Source organism: Lycorma delicatula, chromosome 3 (genome assembly GCF_047948215.1).
Source record: "Lycorma delicatula isolate Av1 chromosome 3, ASM4794821v1, whole genome shotgun sequence".
In the NCBI taxonomy this organism is placed as follows: Eukaryota; Metazoa; Arthropoda; class Insecta; order Hemiptera; family Fulgoridae; genus Lycorma; species Lycorma delicatula.
In genome coordinates, this window is record NC_134457.1 from 161,609,959 (window position 1) to 161,636,041 (window position 26,083).

The 26,083-nt window shown below is 31.9% G+C and overlaps 1 protein-coding gene across 4 annotated transcripts in view; it reads left to right on the top strand.

The window, feature by feature from the left end:
• The window catches only part of LOC142322160 (uncharacterized), a 528,320-nt gene that overhangs the window by 133,435 nt on the left and 368,802 nt on the right, over positions 1–26,083 (top strand). For all 4 annotated transcript variants that reach the window (XM_075360909.1, XM_075360911.1, XM_075360912.1 and 1 more), the window contains one exon: positions 4,337–4,450. In XM_075360909.1, coding sequence (XP_075217024.1) covers positions 4,337–4,450 — 114 coding nt within the window. Of the gene's footprint in view, positions 1–4,336; positions 4,451–26,083 lie in introns of those variants that run through there.

Below are 26,083 nucleotides of genomic sequence, written 5' to 3' on the forward strand. Positions count from 1 at the left end.
TTAAGTCTAACATCCTCGCGTTTTCTAGTTGGTTTACGATCAATTAGTTAACGTGGTCATTTAGCCGAAGTTCATATTTCAAACTGAAACGTTATATTTTTTCCTTGACGTACCGTAGGCCAAAATATTCGTGGATTTCACTGATTTTAATAAAATACAGCGCTTCAGTTATATATATCGCTAATTTTTTCGGAAACTGCTGTATAATTTCAACATTTGACTTGCTTGCCTTGCCCCATATTTGGACGCCATATGGCCATATTGGCTTCAACATTTTTGAATGTAAAAGTAGCATTTAGACAAAGATAACTCAGACCTCCTGCTTAGCAACCAGTATATTTCCTTGAACATCATGTTAATTTGCTTTCTCTTCTCCCTCACAATGAACTTTCAACGTCAAATGACGACTACGGCGAAGACCCAGGTACCGTATATTTTCAGTATGCGGGATTAAAATTCCATCAAGGTGGACCAGTGTGCAGTTTCCTCTCCTCATTGCAAATATCATATAGCTCAATTAAGCTTAATTAACCCTTATCTTCAATATACCCAGCCACCTGCTGATTAGATTTAGTTCGGATTGTAGATTAGTTGTGGTCACAGTTGGTTTCTCATCAAGAGCCAGAATAGCCGTGTCATCGGCAAAAGAGCGACAGTGACTCCATTTTCAACTGGAAGATCAACGTGAAGATACAGTATAAGAAAGGACCCAAAACTAAGTCGGGAACCCCCGACTTTGACATCTATAAAAGCTATGAATCTATGACTGTCTATGAACAATACATCTTCTCCTCTAAGCACGTGTTGATGATGTTAACAAGTCTGTGCGATTCCTAAATAGTGAAGTGCTCCTTAAGAAAACCGAACTGGTGATCTGGAGTAATGTGCTCCAGAATAGGTCACATCCTCGAAGAAATAACCTCTCAAATATCTGAAAAATAAAGCTTATCAAATAATAACCATGTTTTGATCTCAACTCAGGATTTTTTGAAAGCGGCACGCATCTGATAGTCTATTACTTGTAAGCTTTAATTTAAACAAATATCTCGGGTTATGGTCTAATGTGGATTTTTTAAAAATATATTTTAATTCAGAGTAAATTTTTAAACTTCACGAATGTTATAACTTATGAATATTTATGTTCAGAAGCGGTCTCATGAGTTCAATTGTAGGTTCTGGGCTGTACATAACATTCCAGTTATACTGAGAAGTTACGAAATTAGAAAAAAATTTATTTTACAATGATCAAATTCGCAAATCAAATTTGTGTCATCACAAATAAAATAAAATAAAAAAACTGATATTTTAATATAATTGTAAATCTAAGTATTTTTGTATATGCTGGCTAGAGTGCGTTTGGAAGTTCATGATTTGATCACTTATTAATTTTCTTGTGTTTAACATTTTTTTAGATATTAATAAAAGGAAGTGTCGGGCAAGGCGGAGCGTGTGGTTGGAACCTTAAACAAATTAATGGGGACCAGATGAGCAGCAAAATGAAGACTGCTCATGTCTGCTGCAACGTCGGTGTTGTTACATACGATACCGGCGTAGTTTGCCGCCTTGGACAGAAAAAAACACCGTTGTTTGACATTGATACAGCGAAGAGCCGTGCTAAAAATATCAGAACGGTGTCAGCAGAGGCGGTGGGAGTTTTCGCTGGGGTCCCCCCGATTTGGCTCAAATCTTTGCAGAGAAAAAGGCAATATGAGAGATTGACCAAAGAAGATGAGACGACGCTATTATCTCAAGAATGGCAGGAGGCATGGGACACGACGAGGAATGGCGCCTGGACGCGCAGACTCATACCCAGGCTTGAACCGTGGCAGTGGAGGGGCATAGAGAGGTTGGGTATCTTGTCACACAGTTTTTCTCTCCGGTCACGGCGAATTTGGGGAATAAATCGGTAGAGACCGATTTGGTTGAAGAATGTTCCAGAGTTACATATATTGCGGGCTGCAGGACACCCCTTACCATACTTTCTTTGAATGTCTTCGGTGGGATGGGGCTAAGTTAAATTTTAATCTCGAATGAGTGACACCTGAAACCGCTACCCCGTACATGTTGAAGGGTTTAAGGGAATGACTAAACATGGAGAAGCTGATTGAAGACATCCTTCCTTCTGAGGAAGGAAAAACGATTACAGAAAATGGGGGTTAGACTGAAGGTCGGGTGGAAGACGTAGGGAGGAAGGACAACCCCTACTCAGCTGCAGTTTGTCCGTGCTTGCACGGGTGGGTGGCAATGAGAGGGCACGGGATCTTCCAACCCCCCTGAGTCGAAAAACAATTGGAGAAAGATCGAGTCCCGACGGATGGGGCGGGGTCCCGGGAACGGCATAGCCGGGCCCAGCTATCCCTGCCTCTGAAGTTAGAGCCAGGAAAATTAAAATTTTCCTGGCCCGCCGGTTCTGCCGGCGGGCCGACCTGCCATGCCGGACCTACTGCCGGCAGGCTCGTTAGAGTCGCAAGAATACGCTCCTGGACTGAGTTGTGCTTGACTGCAGATCCGGTTCAGGGGTGTAGGGAGAAAAAAAGAAAAAAAAGAAGATATTTATAAAAAAAGCTTACAAAATAGGTCATTAATTTTTTTTACTTATAAAAAATATATTTTATTTTGAAGGCACTTAACATAATATTTTATAATATAAAACATAATAAGAAGTAAAATTTAGTACAAAGTGTCATTGCTCTGTATAAATAGATAAATATAAGGCTTTCTGATTGTTTATTAAATAAATATATTTTTTAAATAACTTTTCCAACCTTTTATCTCTGAAAGTATATTTCCCCGATAACTCGGAAAGCTTCCATTTGTTAAAGACATGACTCTTTATGCAAATAGGTGTAAAAACGGAAATCTACACGGAGTAGATTACATTGATGTTTTTAAATTGGGAAAAAGGGAAGTTATTCAATCTTTATGATCGATGGTATTCATCTACTAGAAGATAAAAATTCTATTATTGTATATATTTCTATCTATTATGATCAATTTAGTTATTATCTTATAAAATAGATTGTATAGAAATTCCCAAAGTTATGAATTTATAAAATCGACTAACTAATAAAATTTTTAATTTTAAAATATGTTGAAAAAAAACTTTTGTTACTTTTTTTACTATCTTTATTATAATTTTGTTTTGTTAATTTTCTGTAGGCTGAAAATAACAAGTAAAGTTATTTTTAACTAGTTTATTAAGAAGGTTTCATAATTAAGGCAACTTTCTAAAGTACTTATTCAGTTAAATTAATTTCAAAACTCAGTAAAATATTGTGAACTCTTTAAAAAAAAAAGTGTTAATTTTTAAAGAATTAGATATTACTTTAATTAACAAATTAATTAATTAATAAATTAAAATTTATTAATAAATAAAATTATTCATTGACATTGTTTCCCCCCCCCAAAAAAAAATATGTATATATCTTCCTATAATGTAAGAATACGCTTCATTTACATGACATACAATTGTTCTCATCTCATTAGCGGGGGAAGGAGAGGTTGCTTATTGTTCACTAGTTGAACAGATTGCAATGTACACATTAGGAAAATATAATATCTCTATCTTCCCCCCCACCATATACAATAGTGCTACATTAAATCTTTGTTTTAGAATAAATCCTGCACAAAAATGATTCACACTTATCACTGAGTTTTAAGCAGCAATCAAACATTATGTAGTGTCTACTTAATTACGTGATCGTCACAGTAAATTTTACTTTGTTAATGACAGTTATTTAAAATACATATTTTTTTATGTATACATCATATCTGTCATTATTAATGTGGTTACTTTTAATTATTAAATTCATGTTTTTATTGGTTTTATCATAATTAATTTAATATATTTATCCCGATCCCTGTGGTGTAATGGTAGCATCTCTATTTTTAATCCGGAGATCTCCGGGTTCGAGTTGCATTCAAGTATATAAATATATATATATTTTCATGTGAACAGTTCCTTAATAAAGGAAATATTTTCTTGTCGTTTACACAACGATTTAATTTAACGATTTATTTTAGAAAAATTTCAGGAAGACAAGCAAACAAACTTATAACTTTTGTAGGGAAAATTTATTGAAATATTTAACAAGAAGGTGATCTACTTCCGTTTTATAAATTAGAACTAGAGAATGTTTTTCTTTCAATCAACAATTTTTGCTTCTAACATACGTTTGAGCTTTTATGTTTCATTTTTCAATCTAAACCTCATATTCATTTTGCGTTAATATTAATTATCAAGGATTTGTCAACAGAATTTACACAATACAATAATGAAATAAAAATAAATATATACTAACACGAGGAAATAATAATTAAATTTATCTAATTTCAGATTTATCTCGTGTTTATGGCTAATGGATCAGATGTCCTTGGAGGAGATACAACATATTTTAGAAGTATTGTTTAGAGACGCTGAATTACGGAAAATGGAAGTTCAACGAGTGAGGTAATTACTTTCAATAAAAATGTTTTATAGCATTTATTATTATTATTATTACTACTAGTTTCTTTTATGTTTAGTTCAAATTCTCCATAATTCAGCTTTTCAAGTATCTTTGTAAAATCTACTCGTAAATAATTCAGTAGGTTTTGTATATTTACAAATCCGAAACAACAGTCTCTTTTGCCCAAAATCCAATAGATCTTGGATAAAACTCGTAAACTGTTCATATTTACAAATGGTACGTTGATAACTCACCGGTTAGCATAAATACGAATAACGGTCAGTGTTTTTATACTTGTGTTCTGTTATACAGTGTGTTATGTGTTTAGTGAAAATGGTAATTAATTGAAAAATAAGTAAAATCAATTTAATTGGAACATTAGATATAGTGTAATTTGGTTTTTAAGGTTTATTACAGTTCATCTCTAAGGCTTAAAACCTGTTGTGCAGAAGTATAACCTCAAAATGAAAATAAAAATAAATTATTATTATTTTAATATATGTGTAGTTAAAATGAAAAATAAAATAAAATCACTATCGTGTATCATTGATAAAAATACGATATAAAACAAACTACTACTCGACATAACGTTTTCAATAAAATGGCTCCTTTGTTACGTGAATTGTATTAACAAACAAATCTATTTCAAAATAAAATTGTAGCTGTGCCGGAGAAAAAAAAAATTTTTATAAAACACAGTAGAATCTATACTGTTTGTATAAACGTGTATTTAAAAGCAGTTTTAACAGTTATGTTTGAAGATCACTTACGTGTACTTTTGAAAAAACACATTTAATATAATATTTACATTAGAACTCGTTTGTCCAAAAATTCTCAAATTGGGCAAACAATGAGAACATCCTTCACACACTGCGTCCTAGTATATTGTGTGGTTATATATATGTAAACCATTTGGAATGTAATATTCAACAGTAAGATTGATTATTTCTAATAGTAATGATGTTCACTTTTCTTAGTAAGCTTTATGGGATGATTTTTATTTCTGAAATGACTGTCTTTTACCAAAACTGATTTTTGACCCATAAAAGCCCAATTAAAACCGTTATAGTCAGACAACGAACAAATATAAATAATAATTAATGTATATATTTTAAGGGCTCATTAATATAAATATATATATATTATTCGAAAAAAAAAATATATATATATATTGATTTTATTTATTTTAATAACTGTTTGTTCCCAACAAATTTGTGCTTTAAGAAACGGCATTCAGTAATTATCTGTATTATTTGCACATAAATATCAAATGTATGCACATCAATGTACACAAATCCACTCGCCCACCATCATAACACATGTACACCAAAACATACATGTTATATTTGTAATTACTATTTCAAAAGCTAACTAACCTCAACAGAACTGAAAAGGATATGATATTGCTTTGGTGAGCAGTAATTAGCCTTCAGAAAAGGTATTTCATTTACTGTTAATTATTATCAAAGAAAAAAATAAATATATGAACGATAATATATATATACGGTATATAAATGTATGTGTGTATGCTCACACACGCGCGCGCACGTCTATTAAATTTCCCGTTAGACAAAAAACACATTTTATTTTCGATTATTCTACCTGGCCATAAGGCTAGAAAGTCTACACACATTTCTAGAACAGTAACAGGTAAATATCAGCAATAACATCAGTATATAGAGACTACAGATTGTAAGATATATAGATTATAATTTGTATATATATATATATATATATACACCTATATCTAATTTTCATGAATGAGAAAGATATGTATGAATGTAAATGAAGTTTAGTCTTGTATTACATCAGGTCGACCATTACTGAAATGTGTGGTTAATTGAAACCCAACCATCAAAGAACACCGGTATCCACGATTTAGTACTCAAATCCTTATAAAAGTAACTACCTTTATTAGGGTTTGAACCACAGAACACTCGATTTTGAAATCAGCTGACTTGCGATGACGATTTCACCATCACTAGACCAACCCGTTGAGATATACACATGCAGCCTCTTTTGGCAGTCTTTTGGCAAGTCTTCTCAGTCTCTTTTGGCAGTCTCTTCAGTCTTCTCTCTTTAGGCAAGAGAGAAGAGCCAATTTGCAACTACTGCAACGAGATAGATGATGCTGAGCACACCTTTTTTGAGTGCAATAGGTGGGACACAAGACATAGTAAGGCACTCACAGGTATAACTCCAAAGACAACAGAATACATGCTAAGAAGCGAATCAAACTGGAATAATTTTGCTAGTTTTGTTAGACAAGTCGTTCTACTGAAATACTCCGATGAGAGAAGACAAGGTGTTGGCTAGAATAAGACTGGGTGGACAAACTTACTGGTGAGGTCCAGCATGCTGCGGTGTGTTGGCACTGATGAGCCACCAAGGACTCCACGGGTAACAGTCAGGTAACAGCACACTGAATACCGAAGGGACCCGGCGCCGCGTCGCGGCGCACTGGGTGTGGCGTGGTGTCCAAAAGGGCAATATTAATAAAGAACTCTCAAAAAGAGCTAACCGGTAGGCCGACCTGCCATGCCGGTATATAGCCGGTAGGTGGGAAGGCCTATTTGAGTTTAAAGACACTCGCCTGGGTGGCGTAATACCAACAAGTCGGTCCGGCCCAGGGGAGCTGAGAAAAAAAAAGCCTCTTCAGTCAACCTACCGGGTTGGTCTAGTGGTGAACGCGTCTTCCCAAATCAGCTGATTTGGAAGTCCAGAGTTCCAGCGTTCAATTCCTAGTAAAGACAGTTTTCTTTTATTAGGAGTTGAATACTAGATCGTGGATACCGGTGTTCTTTGGTGGTTGGGTTTCAATTAACCACACATCTCAGGAACGGTCGAACTGAGACTATACAAAACTATACATTTACACTCATTAGTATCATCCTCATATATCCTCTGATGCAATACCCGAACGGTAATTTCCGGAGGTTAAACAGAAAAAGAAAAAAAAAGAAATCCTATTCAGTCGTCTCACGTTTTCACTATTATCCATAAAGATAACATCTAGATAGTTTTTGTGCGCGTTAAGCTTAAATACAGTAGCCACCACGTGATGGCGAGCTTGGATGTCAACCTACACGCCACAGCTATACTATTGTTTTTTGAAACATTGGCACACCATGATTAGTCATCTCTTAGTAGCATAAATACGAGGCATGATACGTTGGGTAGTAATTGTTGCCACTCCAAGCTCACCGTTTCTTTGCGGCGACTTTTATATCAAGTTGAGCTTAACCGGTTAATTTCTTCACGAATACATGGTATCCCCAGGTAATCATGGATCTCCTTATCTTCGCAAACCAGGGTGCCTCCAAAATGTTCCTCAACAATTTGTACTGGAATCTTTGGATATTCTCGATATTGCTATTGTTTTCCGTGTCCCAAAGGTGTATACCGTAAGCCCATCTTGGCTTTAAAAACGTCTTATACAACAACAAATTGTTTTTTAACGATAACACGGACCTTCTTTCTAATAATTAGTATAACCGACTAAACTTGATACTTAATTGTTTTCTCATTTTTGTCACATGATTTTTCTATGCCTTGCGTCCTTTGCTGTTGACACGGCGATTATGGTGGTTGACGTTAACCCTACAGTAGCGTCGGAGAAACTGCAATCTGAGGTAGACCTTTTCAGTAAGTGGCTGGTCAAATGGAAGATACAAGTTAATACTGCAAAATCGAGTCATGTGACGTTTGCAATGAGGAGGGAAGCCTGTCCACAAGTCTGCCTAAATGGAGTTCACATCTCTCATTCGGACATCGTACGATACATAGGACTTCATTTTCATATATAAAAAAAGATTACTGATGCTATTAATCGTTTTAAACAGTTCTTTATCGTACTAGTTATAGGGTGAGTTGAAACATGAACTTAAACCTTATAAAGTTTAACTTATACATAAAATACTTATTTTTGGAGAAGAAAAGGACTTTTTCAAATGATTTTAACAAAGAATTGTAACAGGTACGTATTTCAAGTGGATATTTCTCCATTAAATTTGATCCTTCATAAATTGGCTAATATTTAATTAATGTTCATTTATTAACATTCATAAAGCTTCTTTTCCATTTCTTATGCCACAATTTTGAATGTTAAAATTTTTAATGTTACTTTGTCAAAATAATTTATTATTGCTTTATAAATAAATAAAAAATGAAGGATATTGATTAGGTTATTAAATCTGATTGCCTGTTTCGTATTTTCTTTTTCTTACTGTACATTTCTGATCTGTAGCTTATAACTCTTAATGTACATTTTTTTCAGAAGATTTCCCCCAAACTTTATAATATTGATGATGATGGTTAGCCAGTCATGGTTGACCCCTGGCGATTTCACACGTAAATGTTCTCCACGATTGTCGATCACGTATGGCTTCTTTAAGCTGAGGTCTTGGTGGTATCGCTTTTATCAAGCCAGTGTGTTCGTGGTCGTCCTGCTTTACTTTTTCCGCTGACCGTACTGAGCGTAACCGAAGTTTCTAAGCAATTAGCGCGCATGACGTAGCCGAAGAATGTCAGTTTAAGTTTTGTGATTTTAGCTTCGACTGAAATTTCTGGTTTGAGGATACGTTTGAGGACGTCTTTGTTTTTGATTTTGGTAGTCCATGGGATTCTTTACAGTCTTCGCCAGCATCACAAATCGAACGCATCAATTTTCCGCCGATATGATTTCCTGAGCGTCTAGCTTTCACAACCGTACATGGTAACTGGAAAAACTATCGCCTGCACGAGTCTGCATTTTGTGTCCAATCCAACATCTCTACTTTTCCAGGTCTTCTGCATACTAAGCATTGCGGTTCGTCCAAGTGCGATACAGTGTTTAATTTCCGGTGCCGATTCTGCATTGCGGTTGATACTGGAACCAAGGAAAATGATAACTTTAGACATTCAATTTTTTCGCCATTGATTTTTATCTTGACCTTGCCATCACCTGCAGTAATAATATTACAGGTATAATATTATTATAATATTACACGAGAAATTAACAGTCTGAGATAAACGACTGTTATTAATTTATCATCAACACATTTTTAGATAATAATTTAAAAGATGAGCTTGTTTTCTAATTAAAGCTGTTTATACCTAGAAAGATTATAATCAATCATTACCTGAGATTTTCGCTACTGATAACTGTTTAATTTTATTCATACACATACAGAGACAGTTTCTTTGTTTTCTTATTTGCTATTAATTATTTTTAACGTTTAAAATGTTACCTTCGTTTTCTATCTTTCACTTTATTACACTAAATGTGATATTGATTAGCCGTATGCACATCTATGAAATTATCTATCTGTAATGTATATATTATTATATTAGTAGCATTAGCGTTTTGGAAATAAAGATCATGTGAATTAGGCTGTTGTAAATATGGAATAACTTGATTCATTAAAATTTTGAGATACTTATCGCCTATGATTGTACCAAAAAAAAATTGGTCCTACAACACTAGAACTTGAAATACCAACCCGAACAATGTCACCAGGCTGTTTTAGTTGCTGCTCTAATGTTAAATGCATCTTCTCACTATACTAGTAAACACAGTTTTATCTGTTAATATGACCGGATAATTTGAAAGAAGCTTCATCGTTCCACACAATGTGATCTCAAGATTATTGGATTTTCTCTAATTTCATTTAGCATGATCTTACTAAACTTCATCCGCCTATCTGGGTCATGCTCTAATAAGCCATAATTAGTCGTGGACGATAAGTTTTCAACCCAGTAGATTTCAGGATTCGTACAATAGGGTTTTGTGAAATGTTCAATCCTGCTGAGGCTCTTCTAGTAGACTTTTTGGAATTATGAACGAATGCTTTGGCATGAAGTTGCTTATGACCCTCTGTGTAAATGTTTTTGGGTTTACTAGTTTTTGGGGGTATTAAGAATTGAGCCATGGTATCAGATTTGTTACGAAGTGGTAAATGGTTTGTCTCTTTGTAGTTTGAGTAACAAATGTTTCAACTCGTTCGAAAAGAAAAAACATTAAATTTAAATAGATTTAGTAATAAAATTTAACATAACACAAACACCATACCTATAATAAACACTATTATTATAGTTATTATAACACCATTAGAATCCTAAGGTAAACCGTATTCCATCTACTTTTGGCTCACTCTGTATATTAAGGATAACACTGTACCTAGTATTAAACCCTGAGATACCATTCTTAATACTTTCAGAAATTGGTACCGATAATTTTAAATACACTTATTTTTACAGGTACGGGACATAAACACAAAAATTGATAATAAATGGAACAAAAACACAAATGAAAAAAATATTGTCGGACCAAAAACACAGACCAGAATTATTAGTTAAAAGCACAAATCACTCAACACAGGATGGCATTCAAAACAAAAAAAAATGTTTTAAATATCTCTTGGAGTGATTTTACGGCCGACGATTGCAATTTATCGTAGGCGAGGAATACTTCTGTTTGTGTAATCGTACCAATTTTGCTTCAGTTTTGCCAGTTTCTCTTTTTATTTTGGAGTTTTAACCCACTATTTCTTTTTACATATGTTTCACTTTGTAACTATTTCAAATTTTGAAAGAGAATACAAACAGGTGAGTTTTTTGAGTGAAATAATGATATGAAATGCCAGTGAAAAGTTTCAGTACCATTTGTTGTTCTCAAAACGCCTCATTAGTGGCCATACATGAGGGCGGAGGAAATTGGAGGTGTCAATATATGTGCCTACAATTTAATCCGAGAAATCAGTAACACATTTGGCATTTGATAGGGCTGTAGCAATTAGTTCCGTATAAGCATCCGGTACTTCTGCAGATGGTAGGAAAGGTAATCCAAAGAACAATTTCAACCATTAACTCTATTCTTTATTGAGGTAGCAATAGATATCACGTAAACTTAGAGTTACAGTTTTTCTCTACCAAGATTGTCCCGAATGAAATATACACTTGCAAACTTGGAATGTCGGGAAAACAGATTTATTTGCAAGATACGCCTGCACTCAAAATCTAAAATCACTGTGTTAGGTTTTAACTGATTATCATAAACCTTATTTACAGAGTTACTAAATTTCTATCAGTGTTTATCTTCGTTGTTCATCCCCATTCAAATGTGCCCAAAAACGAAAAATCATTTGTGCATTTGCCATACACATTTCTGACAGAATTTATGCTTATGTCCGTCACTGTAATATTACTTATTGCACCTCAGTTATAAAATATTATCTAATTCAGTAAATGGCTACGTCTATGAAACCGTTTATTTACAAATATAGGAGTTCGTAACATAGTCGAAACAAAATCAAACGTCAGTCAGCTTCTCTATTTTTTGTCTGCTTTATTTTATTTACATATAAGTTTACTGAGTGGAAAATTTTTTTGGTTATCGAAAAAATTTCATAATTCAGTCTGATAGCATTAATGTAAAAAATTGTTGTTTTCAAATAATAATTTATAAAGAAATTAAAATTATTTATTTATATATATTTATTTTGTAGGAGTTACAATCATTATATCTGTAGATTATCTGAGATCAGATAAAACTCACTTTAAAAATGAAATTGATATTTTCATGAATATAAAAGAATTCTAAGCTTTAGCTAATAAAGAAAGTGAAGTGTGAATCGATTTCTCATTACTTTCTTCGTTGAATCGAATAAAGTTTTTTGCATGTGTGTGATTCAGCCTTACAGTTTGTGTTTCCTTTCTGTATTAGCAATGAGTAACTGTATAATGAGCTCTCAAAAAGATAACGTGTAACTAATTATGGGTTTCATGTAAATTTAATTCATGTTCTTTGAATTCAATAGTCATAATAAGAAACACTAGAATAAATATTGTAAAACAGCAATTTACAATTTAATGTACCATCTTCTGTCTTGAAACAATGTATTTTATAAACTTCATTTTCTCAGGAGGATTTTAATTGGATTACAATTTAACGATTTACATAAATTTCATGCATTAGGTAGTTTTTAAGAAAATACAATATTAGTTGGTTAATTAGGTATATGATAAAATTTTGCAGTATTATTATTATTATTATTAGATAAAAATAATTATATGAGATAAAGACAATGTTATCCTTATATTAACACAACAATAAGTTTAATAGTTGTACTAATTATTGAATAACTTCATAATAATGAAGAAAATTTTTTTTTTTTTTCTAAGGTAAGGTAAGTCTAAGATATATTATGTAGTACGTCATTAAAGAAATTATTGATCTAATTAACGTTAATGTTTAAATTCAATGTTAAAATTTAAGAGTAATAAGGTTTAATAACCAAGAATAACATACGTATAATATAATTTTTGAAAAAATATTCTTCTATTTGGGTTAAAATTTAATCTAAAATTAAAAACAAATTACAATGGACGGATTCATCCTTAAAATTTTTTTATTTAACTCAAGTAAAAAATAACTCAAATTAAATTAAGTAAGTAGCTTTTTTAAATTTGGCGCTGACGTCATGACACTTAAAATGAATTCCTAAACTCAAAATAAAAAATTGAAAAACGTCGAGGACAGATTAGCTGTCAAACAACGATCACGTGTATCAATGGCAGGTAATCGAATTAGGTAAGTGCTGCTGCAAAAGTATCTAGGTGTTATCCTCGAGAAGAAATTTCGATTCAAGGAGCACTTTTCAATATTATTGGTATATATATATATATATATATATATATATATATATATATATATTTATTTATCAAATTTTAGAAATTCCGTACTTCAATAGATTGAGAACCGTTGACTTAGAATAATAAAAATTCGTATGATATTATATGTGAAACGGAAATGTCTATAGAATTTTAAAAAAATGCGCAGAACTCTTACGTTGCAACAAGCTGTAAAGTGTTATTTTTATAAAAGAATAAAATACCCGTACTGTTTGATGCGATCATACGCCTGTATTTATTTCAAATTTACATGAAGTTAAAATTATAATACTTAAACAATTTCTTAAATTTAATGCGATACATAATATTGGTGATCTTTGAAATTTTCAACAATCCTGCGACGAATAAATGATAACGCCACTCATATTTCCTCTTCAAAATTTCCGAGTCTCTCGTTTATTTATTCCTGTATTAACCCTCGTTGAAAATCTTGGTTTACAAAGATGACGTGAAAATTAATAACAACGTGTTCAGTCCTTTTTTTTCTAAACCCGGATATTCTTTTTTAACAGATCCAGAAATTTTCTGAAGTATTTTCAATGAACTCCAATTTTAAACTATGGTCTGAAGCGACGTAATAGTTTCTTCATTCTGGGTAGAATTGGAAATGTTGGATGAAACGAAACGGATTTCTTATCCAGTCAAATTGTTCAGTGTCTAACAATGGAAAATAGTTTTTAAATTTGTTTTCTATTGCCGTTAAATGGTCGATTATTAAAGAAAAGGTTTCTTCATTAGTATCTATCATTGAAGGGAACATTTCTATGTTTCATTGCATGATGTGTCTTTTCCGTAGTAATTTTTTTTCTTTATTGAACATAATTTATCAGTAAGAAAATTTTTGTTGTTTCCGTGCGTAGTTATATTGACAGTATTGAAGTAAGCAAAAAGATCAGCCAACTACGCCAAATTTTTGTACCAATTATCATTCTTCAGCTGTAGAAAAAGTTCATATTCTTGTTTCGAAAAAAAACAGAAATTTGAATTTTAGGTCCAACACATGATTTAAAACTTTTCCGCGTGACAACCATCTCACTTTTGTATGAATAAGTAAATATTTGTAGTTTGCGTCCGTAGCTGAATAAAATTGTTTGAAAATTCTATTTTTCATTGGTCTCATCTTAATAAAATTAACCTTGGTAACTACTTGTTTTAATAATTCGTTTAAGTTTTCAGGCATTATTTAAAGACAAGTACTTCTCGGTGCAACAAACAGCGATGAAATATTTTATTTACAATGATTGTTTTGCTAGTCACAAATCCCACTATCGAATTGTGATGATACTAGCGAGGACGGTCAGCACTAACTAAATTAATGTAATTTCACAACTTAGATAGAACAAATTTCGCTTGTACGGCCGGCAGACCGTTGCAGCCACAAGGCTGAACGCACCAGGTATAGAATCAACCGGGCGATCGAGTTCGAAACACACCCAGACCGAGTCACTTTTTTCACTTTAAATCCATTCATTTATTTAATTTTACCACTCACCTGTAACGTCACAGCATAGCAGACGACTACAACATCTTTTTTTGGGGGGAGGGGGGTCCAACTTTTCAAAATGTTTTTTACACAATTAAATAGGGTATGCGCCCCGCGCTTTAGTTAGAATCATTTAATTAAATAAACGAAAGAATATTACATTTAAATAAAATGATAAATATTTTAAATTAAGTTGTGTGTGTAAGCCGTGCATCAGAAACAACCCACAGTTGTAGGTCTTTCCCGGAACGTGCCTTTAGCCGCGTGACTGGTAAGTCCCCCAACGGTGTTGTCAGCTTTTTTAATTTAAAAAATAAAATATTCTTAGCTGAAGTGATTCTTAGTTGTAAAATGTCCATACTCAGAAAGACAGAAAGGTCAAAACTTCATACGAAGGGTCCTATCGAACAATGAGAAGATTGGTAATAAGCAGATACGTAATAAAGCATAGTTTTTTTTTCTCCCGCATTTCACATTAGTATAAAGTTAAATTGTTTTAAAAATGTAAAAAAGACTAATATTCCACTTTCTTTTTAAAGAAAAGTTTCAGAAATAAAATAAAATTGTGCCGAGTAGTAGAGAAACACATTGAGTAAATTAAATAAGTGTACTTGATTTTTATCCTTATTATGAAGCAAGTTATATAAACTTCAAATCCATGGGCAAAGATATAACACGACTAGAATAGTGCAGTGGAGAAAATATTCAAATGAGTAGTACACAGGAAGGATACTAAAAGGAATCTCTAAGAGATACTAAAGAGAATAAACATACGAGTAACATAAAACCAGACAATATTAATCATAATCTTTTAACCTAACTTCCGATTTCAGCGAATCACTTTAGTATATATTACTTTAAGTGTTGTTTACATTAGAATAACGATATCCTTTCTAACCTTCAAACAAAATGAACTATAAATGACCTTAAAATTGAAATTTCAATCAAATAAATAAAACAGATATCGTGCCAAAACATCAGTGTCAGAAACCTGACGAAGGCAAGGATGAAGATAATTTGTTATTTATGTATCCGAGTTTATATCTGTATAAGTTTTAAAAGTATATTATAATGTAGTCGTCCATAAACAAATTTTGCCAAAGAAAAAATTTTTTACAATTACTTGTTAATAAAAAATATGAAGCAAGTAAGAAAATGTTTGTTTAGTTATAATCATAAAACGTTTTACAGAATACATGATTAAACATAATTAATAATTAATATTAGTACCCATTTTTTATAATTGTTTGTGAACATTTTTTGAAAAATCATACTCAACCTTGAATGACGTGTTGTTTTTATTAATTCTATTTCCCTTAAAAAAAAAAAACAAAAAACAAATGCGTCATTGCATTAATTTTTGTATTTACGTCATCACTATATATATTTTTTTTCTTGAACGTTTGCTTCAACTAACTTCATAATTTGCGTTAAATTTATTATCGTGCTTATTTAAATTGTAAACAAAGTGAACTATGTACGTATATCCCAGTTCATTATTTATTATTTTATTATATAAGTGTAACATAATTAACTTCATTTCATTTTTTTATTCTATTATTACATGTTTGAACGTTTTCTTTCTGTACTTCAATTTTTTTATTAATTTTTATTTTCATTATTTATTTTTTTTTTAGCACTGTTGGGCTGTTATTTTAAGTTTATTTATTTTAAATTCTTTTCTTTTTTTCACTGATATACTCAAAGTAGTTTTAGGTGTCCTGATATGAATCACAAGTCACTTCTTAAATAAATTAATCACTCCCATCTGACATAGGTCTAGGGACCTATGTCAGACTTATTAAGAAAAGTGAATTGCTATGTCGTTTCCTTCTTTTCTGAGCCAAATACATTGTTGTACGTTAAGGTTTCCGAATTTCATGTTACATATTATTCTGCCTTACAAGTACATTACATTTTGACTTCGTATACCACAGAGAATAGGAATGAAGTGACATCGATTGTTTAAGAGAAAGTAATTCCGGTTAGTAATTCTCGTCTGGTGTTTAACATGGGTTCAGTTAAAGGAAAGATTAAAACAGCTATGGTAAAGCAATAAATTAATGAAGTCTATTACACAACTACCCAGAAAGGAGTGTAATGTATTTAGAGTGTTTGTATGTATACTTGTTCTACCGTAGCAGCTCAACGGCTGAACCGATTTAGATGTATAACCGCAAGTTGGAATCCTTAATGCTATTGGGAGTGTCATAGGCTATGTAAATACATATATATATATATATATATTTACGTAAAATAAAATAAAATAAAATAAAATAAAATAATAGTAAATAAATTTTAAAAATCCCTGTCTAATAATCGGTTCCCGTGGGGACTGCGTGTGAAGCTACAGTGGGTGAGGAAGTGACACAAGCACCTCGTGCGGGGCTAGACCAATCATCACCATCAACTGATAACAAACGAGGTCCTCGTTAGGCGCTGTTTTGGGAGGGTGGCTCTTATAATACCTATGCAAAAAATCGTCCGATTTTCAAAATTTAAACGGGGTATTTTTAGGTAGGTAGACGAAATTTTACATGCTCATCCGTTACACGCTCGTTCTAAGATCATACTACACTACATACAAATATTATATACAAAATTGTTACCCGCACGCTTTTTAATTATTCTATGTTAAAAAGCAGAGTTTATCAGCAATGTTTTTTTTTTTAATCATATTCTTTAATTTTCAATATTTATTTAAAGTTTAAGTTACAGTTTAACAAATTTCTTATAATTCTGCAAGATTTTTCCAAGTAGTTCTTTCTTCTATTGCTAAAAATAAGTTTTATATTTTACCTTCGTTTTTTAACAGGTCTACCATTTTATAATAATGACAAAAGAATTTTTTTTTGTTTTCAAGTGTAATAACTTTCCCCCTACTAATTGACGATTAGTACAATAATCTTAGTCCACCAATAATAAATATAATAAATGGTCCATCTTAGTCGTACAGATTGAATAGAAAAAAAACTTGAATTAAGAAGTTCTGCTTTTTTTTAACTGCTTAAAAAATAACTTTTAATGTAATCTGATTGCCGAAATTCATCATTTTTGTAGTTTGCTTGCTAATCGAAATACTATTTTTGATAGAAATCAAAAGATTGAAATATTTAGTAAATCTGTTTTTTTTTCTTTTAATATTATTATTACTCAATTTTGCTCTTAAGGGCAATGTTTAAACACGAATATTTCATGATTGTGCGATCCTAAGTTGTTTTCTCCTTCTTTTTCTCGTCCCAAAATCTCTTCATTCCTTGACCGTGTTCCTGTTTCCTTTGCTCTTTGCTTTCACTTCAAATTTTGTGTTCGTAATTTTGTTTCTAATTTTTTTCTTTTTCTCCCATCATTTCCACGTTGATCCCTTCTTCTCTTAGATCCTCTTCTATTTCATAATGGTAATTGGTTTTCCTGATTGACCCGTTCACAACATCAAAGATCCTCTTCGTGAGTCTGTTGTTCATTCGCTGTACGTGCCCATAGAATATAAGTCTGCGTTTTCTGATCATGTCTATGAGTGTGTACGTTCGTTCATATAACACTTTGGTTGGTCCTTCATCCATATGCCATCTCTATATACTGCTCCAAAACTTTTTGTAAGTATTTTCTGTTCAATATTTTTTGTTTCTGTGATACCTGATGTTCCAATTGTTGTAGTTTCTGATGCGTACAGTGCTCCTGGTAGCATGACAGTCTTGTAGTGTCTGAATTTTGCCTGACTCGATTTACTTTGTTCGTTATAGTGCGATCGTGTGAGTATGTAAGCTTCTGAAGTTTTTCTGTTCTTTCCGTTTTGGCTGACTAATTTGGTCCTCCCATCTGTTTCCATTCCGCTAGCTACTAGGGTTTTTTAAATATAATTTTTTTTATTTAATCAGTATAGTAATAAACAACCACTGAACTGAATGATAAAATCTTTTGCTTATTATGCACGATTTTTCATAGCTGGTAAGCCAATCAAAAAACGTGTACTTTCTTGGTGGAAAAATTGAGGCACGTAACTTTGTAACAGTTTTAAAGTAATCTGTTGATTCCGATATCAACATTACTCGGAAATCCTCCGTTATTTATTTAGGTTTATAAATTTATAAATTTTATAATTTATAAATTATTGTTTTCATCAAAGACAAAATAGGTAAACAAAAAAAAAAAACTTCGAGTACATTAAAACAATTGTTTATTTAAATTTTAAAATATTTTCTATATTTTTTTTCCGTTAATACTATGGCTTTCTAACGGAATTAGGGAATACGTTTTGTAGGGGTTAACAACTCCGTCTATTTGGTTTATTACATACAAAAATAGAATAAAATAGTTAAAAGGAAATAATTAAAATAAAAAATACTCATTTTAAAATAAACTATAATTAATTATTTTAAAAGTATTAAATATAAACAAAATAATGAGTTCCTTATTGCACTTATTTAGGTCAAGAGATATATATTTGTGGCCAAATTTCGATTTTTTACGATACCGGAAAGTGTTCTGGTCAGCACAGATCGGTAAACTGACAATCTTTTCATCGACATAAGAAATTACGTCAGTTAAATTATTAACTAAGTAATTTTAATTTATTTTAATTTTACAATAATTCTGTAATTTCCAGTTTAATGATGTTTTTAACAACAATTTAACATAACATTTTTTTTTACAAATTTTTTACATCACCAAAAATGAATTTGGTTTTTGTTTACATTAACTAAGAACTTTTCTGAAAAAATATAGTGATGTACTTTTTCTAAATAAAATTATAATTTTTCTAACTTTTCTATTTTCATTCAACTTATACTATTTTGTTCAGAATTAAATTATTACAAGTTTTGTTTAAAAGTTTTACGTGTTGCTTATTTTGTAAAATTATTATACGTTAAACATAAAAAAACATTTTTACACCAATTTATTGATTTTCATCCCAAATTTCTTAAAAACTACTGCAGATACGGTTTTGGGACCTATTTATTTGATTTTTTTACATCAAAAAAAATAAGAAATCACTAATTATGCGCCTTAATTAACGTCCTAAAAAATTCAATATTACCCCATTTCACCGGGATAGCTGAAATCCGAGCAAAATCTTTCACTATTTTATATTAATATTTTTCAATATTTTTGCGAGTATGAAAGTCCCCGGGAGTAGTTCGTTATACGATCTGTATAATTATGTACTATAATGATTGCAACCATCCTAATACAGGATATAATTTACACATAAATTGGTGAAGGAATAAGAATACCGCGTCAGGATTATTGGAAAAAATTAAAAGTGAAGTATTTTCCCATAATTTTGTGTACTGAGCCAGTAAACCGTTATACATCAGCACACTGACAAGTCCTCCAAAATGCACATAATAAGCGATACATTCTTTTTTTTTACAGGGACTGGTTGTATAAATAATTTGTTAATATAAATTTACAAATTATGTACCCCCTTTTCGTGAGAAATAATGCGTTTTTTACATATTGTCACTTGGTAACGAGCGAAGTAAAAAATATTTCACTTTGATCGCTACTAAAATAAGATACAATATTATTATAATTATTAAAATTAAACGGAATTTAATCTTTTTACTTCCTTGTACGAAGTAAAGGAGGTATTGTGATCGCGAAACATTTCGGTTTTCATATTTCAACGGAAATATTCATTTAGACTAGTTTCAGCGTGACGTCTGTAAGTACGTATGTATGTTTGTATTTGCGTATGTATTTCGCATAACTCAAAAAAGGAGCCGTAGGATGTTGAAATTTTGGATTTAGCACTGTTGTAACTTCTAGTTGTGCTCCTCCACTTTTGATTGCAATCGATTGAACCAAAAGTGTCCAAAATCCAAAAGAAATTGGATTTTGGACGTTTTCTTAACTGTAATAATAAGTCCTCATTGAGAACTTTTCAACGATATATCATAAGTGGTACTTATTTTCATTGATTTCAGATTTATAGCCAAATAAAATTCTAATTAATGAAATATTTGGATCTTAGAATAGGCACATCGGTTCGAATCAGACTTTATCTCCTTTTTGTTTAACTTTTTTTTTAAATTTAATTATAATGCTTTATTAATAATTAATTATTATCCTATCATTGTAAAAAAAATTACGATGAATATAATTAAAAAATAACCAAAAACGGTAGGAAAAATATCAGAAATTTTTAATGAAATAAAATTTTATGTACTTTTCATTTTAAAAAAAATGTGTAATTGTAATTTAATAGGATTACAAGGAAACCTTGTGTTCTCCACATCATTTTTTCAAATTATTTTTATAAGAGTTAAAAGTACAATTATAATCGATGTATTTTTGCATTATATTATTTAAAGAATTGAGAATTTAACAATGTGTTTAAAATTAATACAGAAACCATAATAAATTGAAACAGTATTGTACCCAGATTGTACTACACATGTTATGTGGTTGGAATTGATTAAGTTACGTAATAATGACTTACAAGTTTTATATTATACGTATCATTCTTCAGAATAATTTTTACAACATTTCTCAAAGTATAGTACATTAAGAAAGTCTTCCATCATACATTTATTTCATTTCCCAAAACTTACAAATTTTCATGTGTGACTTATTAACACTTCACTTCATAATCCTTAAGGATAAATTATTATCATTACTATTATACTGGCTCAGCGACTCGTGGTGGGGGTTCTGTTATCACTGTTTACAGTACAATAAATTGCCTTCGTAGTTTTGACTTTGGAGCATTTGAATGATATTGTATGTATTCTTGTGCCTGTGAAGAAGTCTTCTGATCTCTGTATTGTATTTTCCTCCGATTTTGTCGCATTGCATTGTTGAGAATTATTTTAAATCGTTATTGGATATTCTTTACACCTTAAATTATGATGTTATTATAATGGATGATTTAAATTGTGCAGTTGTTTCTTGGAGAGACAGATTCTTTTGCTCACACGTAAATTTTTATTCTAAACTGAAAGCTAGATCTATCTTTGAATTTTTGATCTGGCCAGTTTGAATATTGTATGCAACGAAAGTTATGAAATTTTGAATAATCATTCTGCGCTTGATAATCATTTGTTCTTACAAATTGTGTCCTGGACTTGGATTTTGATGTGTCTCCTTTGGTTCGGCCGGACCTCTATCATCCGCCATTTATTGTTCTTATAAAGAGTTTTTCGTATTTAAGGTCGAATACTACGAGAACTATAATAAATTTCTCAAAGGGAAATCACTTTCAACTTTTTATAAGATCTCTGGTGCGCCGTGGTATGATATTCTATTGAATTCTGATATTGATGCCGCTATCGCTGGAATTCAAGATGTTATTATCAAGGCAATTGATAAAAATGTTCCATTGGCACGCAGTAAATCAGCCAGATATCCTGTTTGGTTCTCAGCTGATAGGTCTTCTTAAGAAGAAGAGGAAGTTGCACAATCGCTATAAGCGTAGTGGTTCACCGGCCTGTTATGCGGAGTTTTATATGATGAGGCGTTTCGTAAAGGAAGCAATCTCTAGAGATAGAATAAGCTTACTCCCATAGGTGTGAAGTTGATATCCGAGTAGAGCTATCCAGGTTTTGGATAGATGTAGCTAAGGGTAGGTCGACTGGTGGCTGTATTCGAGCGGTCATTAAGACGATGTTGCTGTTGATGCGACGGTCGCATGTGAATCGTTTACTCTATTTATCAGAAGTTTGAAGTTTCCAATCGAGTTTTGCCGGAAGTCTTGACCTTACTGAGTGTTGTGGAACTCTCTCCAACTACAATATCTGTGGATGAAGTGGGGAAAGCTATCTCTCAGATTAATGGGCGATCCGCCGTGGGTTTTGATGGAATTCACCCGTTTATACTCAAGGGTCTCTGCACTATACTGTCTCCAGTGCTTTCTTCTGCCTTCTATTGTAGTCTTGCAAGTGGCTCTTTCCCTAACACCTGGAAAATAGCTTTAATGACTCCGATCCCTATACCTGGTGCTCCTCTAGTGCAGAATCATTGTCCAATACCTGTACTTTCCACTTTGTCTAAGATTTTGGAACGAATAGTTTTCGATAAGATTTATGATCACGTAGACAAAATTATATCACCAAATCAACATGGATTCCGGCGTGGTCGCTCTCTCGCTTCTAATCTGTGTGCATCTTTGTCACTGCTGGCACCGCCGTTCAATAACGAAGCCAGGTCGACGTTATCAAAAGGACTTTGAAAGTCTAAATCTACTGCTACACAAATTCTTCGATTTTGACTTTAGCCTGAGTTATATTTGCTGGTTTGTCTCCTACCTGTGTGACAGAATGTTTAGGGTCTGTTATGGGTCTGTTTATGGGTCTCCTACCTGTGTGACAGAATGTTTAGGGTCTGTTATGGTGGTTCTATGTCCTTGTTTTAAGTATTCGGGAGTTCCTCAAGGCTCGAACCTTGGCCCTCTTTTGTTCCTATTGTTTGTTAATGACATTTCTCATGCGGTTTATAGTAATTATCTACTCTACGCAGATGACTTAAAACTATATAGTGTTATTAGGAGTTGTTCTGATCATTTAAAGCTTCAGGATAATATCTGTAAGATCTATTCTTGGGTCCAGATCAACTTCATGCCTCTTAATATTGACAAGACAAAGAGTCTTGTCGTTTTCACGACGTACAGTCTCTTCATATTTATGATACATCATTAATGGAGTTCCAGTTGCGAGAGTTGAGAAAATCAGATATCTTGGCATACTCTTTGACCAAAAACTTTCTATGGTCAGGCATGTTGAGGAGATAGTCAGCAAGGCAAGACGGAATCTTGGTCTCGTTCGATGGTTGGCGAGCAATTTTAGAGATGTATTCACCTGCTTTGCTCTGTGTAAGTCGCTGGTACGTTGTCATCTGGAGTACCTTACGGTAGTGTGGAACCGGGATAGGTATTTTACATCTGTAGTGATCGAGGATGTCCAAGGAAAATTTATCTCGTGGCCCTGCAAAAATTACTGTTTCCTGTCGATTTTACATCTGATGAAGTTCGCAAACGACTTGGTCTTGCTTACTTAAGTGACAGAAGGAAATTTTTTGACTTGATGCATGGTCAGTTTGATACTACTCTGGCATGGCGCTACGCGTTCTTTGTATGAGAATAAGAAATTTTAAGCCTTTTAAGATTGAGCGAAAATCTAATTTGTCTCCGAATGCAAGGTGGACGGATGTTGCTAATGACTATAATGGAAGGACTCACTTCTTTCTGTCGAATGGAAATTCTTCGTTAGGAGCGTCAAGGAACTATTTCCATGAATTGACAGTTGTACTGATTTGTGTTGTTTTGTGCTGTGGTTGCACGAGAGGTGGTGGAGGTGCAACATAAAAATAAAAATTCTTAAGGTTATTAACGTAATCATAAATCCAGTTGTTGATTTAATTTTTATGGGTTTGTAATTATTAATAATAATTTTTGCGATATTTCATCGTAATTTATAATTATTGATATTTTGACGCCTATTATTATTGAGATCGTGTTCTCAATAATATATTTTGTATATTTTGAATTATGTGTTTTTTTGAGTTGTAAAATGTAACTTGTTAACTGTGTTGTAAAAAATGTGTAAATTTTAACTGTGTAAAATTGAGTTATGTATACAAGTTTTCTGTACTTTTGTGTGACATACGAAGGCTTTATGCAGCTGTTCTATTGCACAGAGAAAATAAATAATTATTAATAATTAATATATTATTAATTATAATAATTATTATTATTATTAATCCAAAGTTGGTTTTAAAATGATATGAAGAAATGCTTTCAATTTAATTTAAATAAAAAAAAAAAGAAAATATAAATCGTAAATGATTTAATAAAGATTACTGTAATACGAATAGTGGAAAAGGTAAAGCCAAAGATAATATAAATTTATGATAGTCATCAACATTATTATTAAGTTAATTGTTTCGCGAGTTAAATTTACAAAAAATATTAAACTGAAATTATTAAATTATTGAAGAAGTATGATAAATGTAATTTATTTATTAAGGAAATTAAATATATAAAAAAAGTCAAATTATCTTTAGCAAATTCTAATATTTGTGATTTTAAATTATATATATATATATATAAAGTAAGAAGTATAATTTTGTCATAATTTAAGTTCATAATGAGTTTAAAGAAAAACAAATGTTATTTAAAAGAAAGTTTAATTTACTTCCTCAGCCATAATAATTATTTAAGACGTAATTTATTTGATAAAATTGAAAAAAAAAAAGATTAACCAACTTCAAATAAAGGAGAATCATAGTTTTTTATACCTTATAAAATACGAAGATTCAAATCATAGTAAAAGTGGGTTACTTTTATTTGGCTTTGAATACGAAACAGTGGACACCGGTGTATTTTGGTGGTTTCCTCTTTTTTCTGTTTAGCCTCCGGAACCAGTCCTGAGAAGTGCGGTTCTAACCCAACCATCAAAGAACACCGGTATTCACGACCTAGTATTCAAATCGTATAAAAGTAACTGCCTTTAATAGGATTTGTACCTTAGAGCTTTCGACTTCGAAATTTTGGTGGTTGAGGTTCTATCAACCAGACGTCTCAGAAATGGTCGATCGTGTCTGTACAAGACTACACGACATATACTTGTCATACATATTATCCCCATCTCAGTGGGCCGTGGGGTAGGGGGGGGGGGTTGCTTATTTTTCTCTAGTTGTACAGATTGCAACGTACATATTAGGAAAATATATTTAAAAAAATGTATTATCTCGATATCATATGAGATATGTTGATATCAATGACTATTTTTTGTGGAAGTTGCTTCTGAAGATCCCATTAATGATTATTAAAGGTAATTTAATTTGAAAGTATTATAAACTAAAGTTTAAATTTCTTCAAAGAAGGTTTAAAGGTGTTTTTTTTTTTAATTTTTTATCGTCATCAACTTTTTCAGCTTGGTGAATTTTATAGCGTAATGACAATTAGCCAGATATTTTGATATTTAAATAGTTTTACTGCGAAAATTCAAGAAAATTTGTTGGAAAATATAATTTAAAATCATATGTATGTTGTATTCTATGATTCCTTTCTTTGTTCCTGTTTAGCCTCCGGTAATTACCGTTCCGATAATACTTCAGAGGATGACTGAGGATGTTATATATGAGTGTAAATGAAGTGTTGTAGTCTTGTACAGTCTCAGTTCGACCATTCCTGAGATGTGTGGTAAATTGAAACCCAACCGCCAAAGAACACCGGTATCCACGATCTAGTATTCAAATCCGCGTAAAAATAACTGCCTTTACTAGGACTTGAACGCTGTAACTCTCGACTTCCAAATCCAGACCAACCCGGTGGAATATTCTCTTATTCCAGAGAAACCGCTCAGGAAGAGTATTTTTATTACAATTCTGTATTTTCTTTTTCTTTTTTCATATTAATTCACGCAGTTTTCTCGCTATACCATAATAAGTGGCGAATATATTTGGATGGCTTTTATGTTTTATAGTGTATAAACATTTTTATATTTGAATAGAACGTTTTTTTAGGATTATCCATATTTAA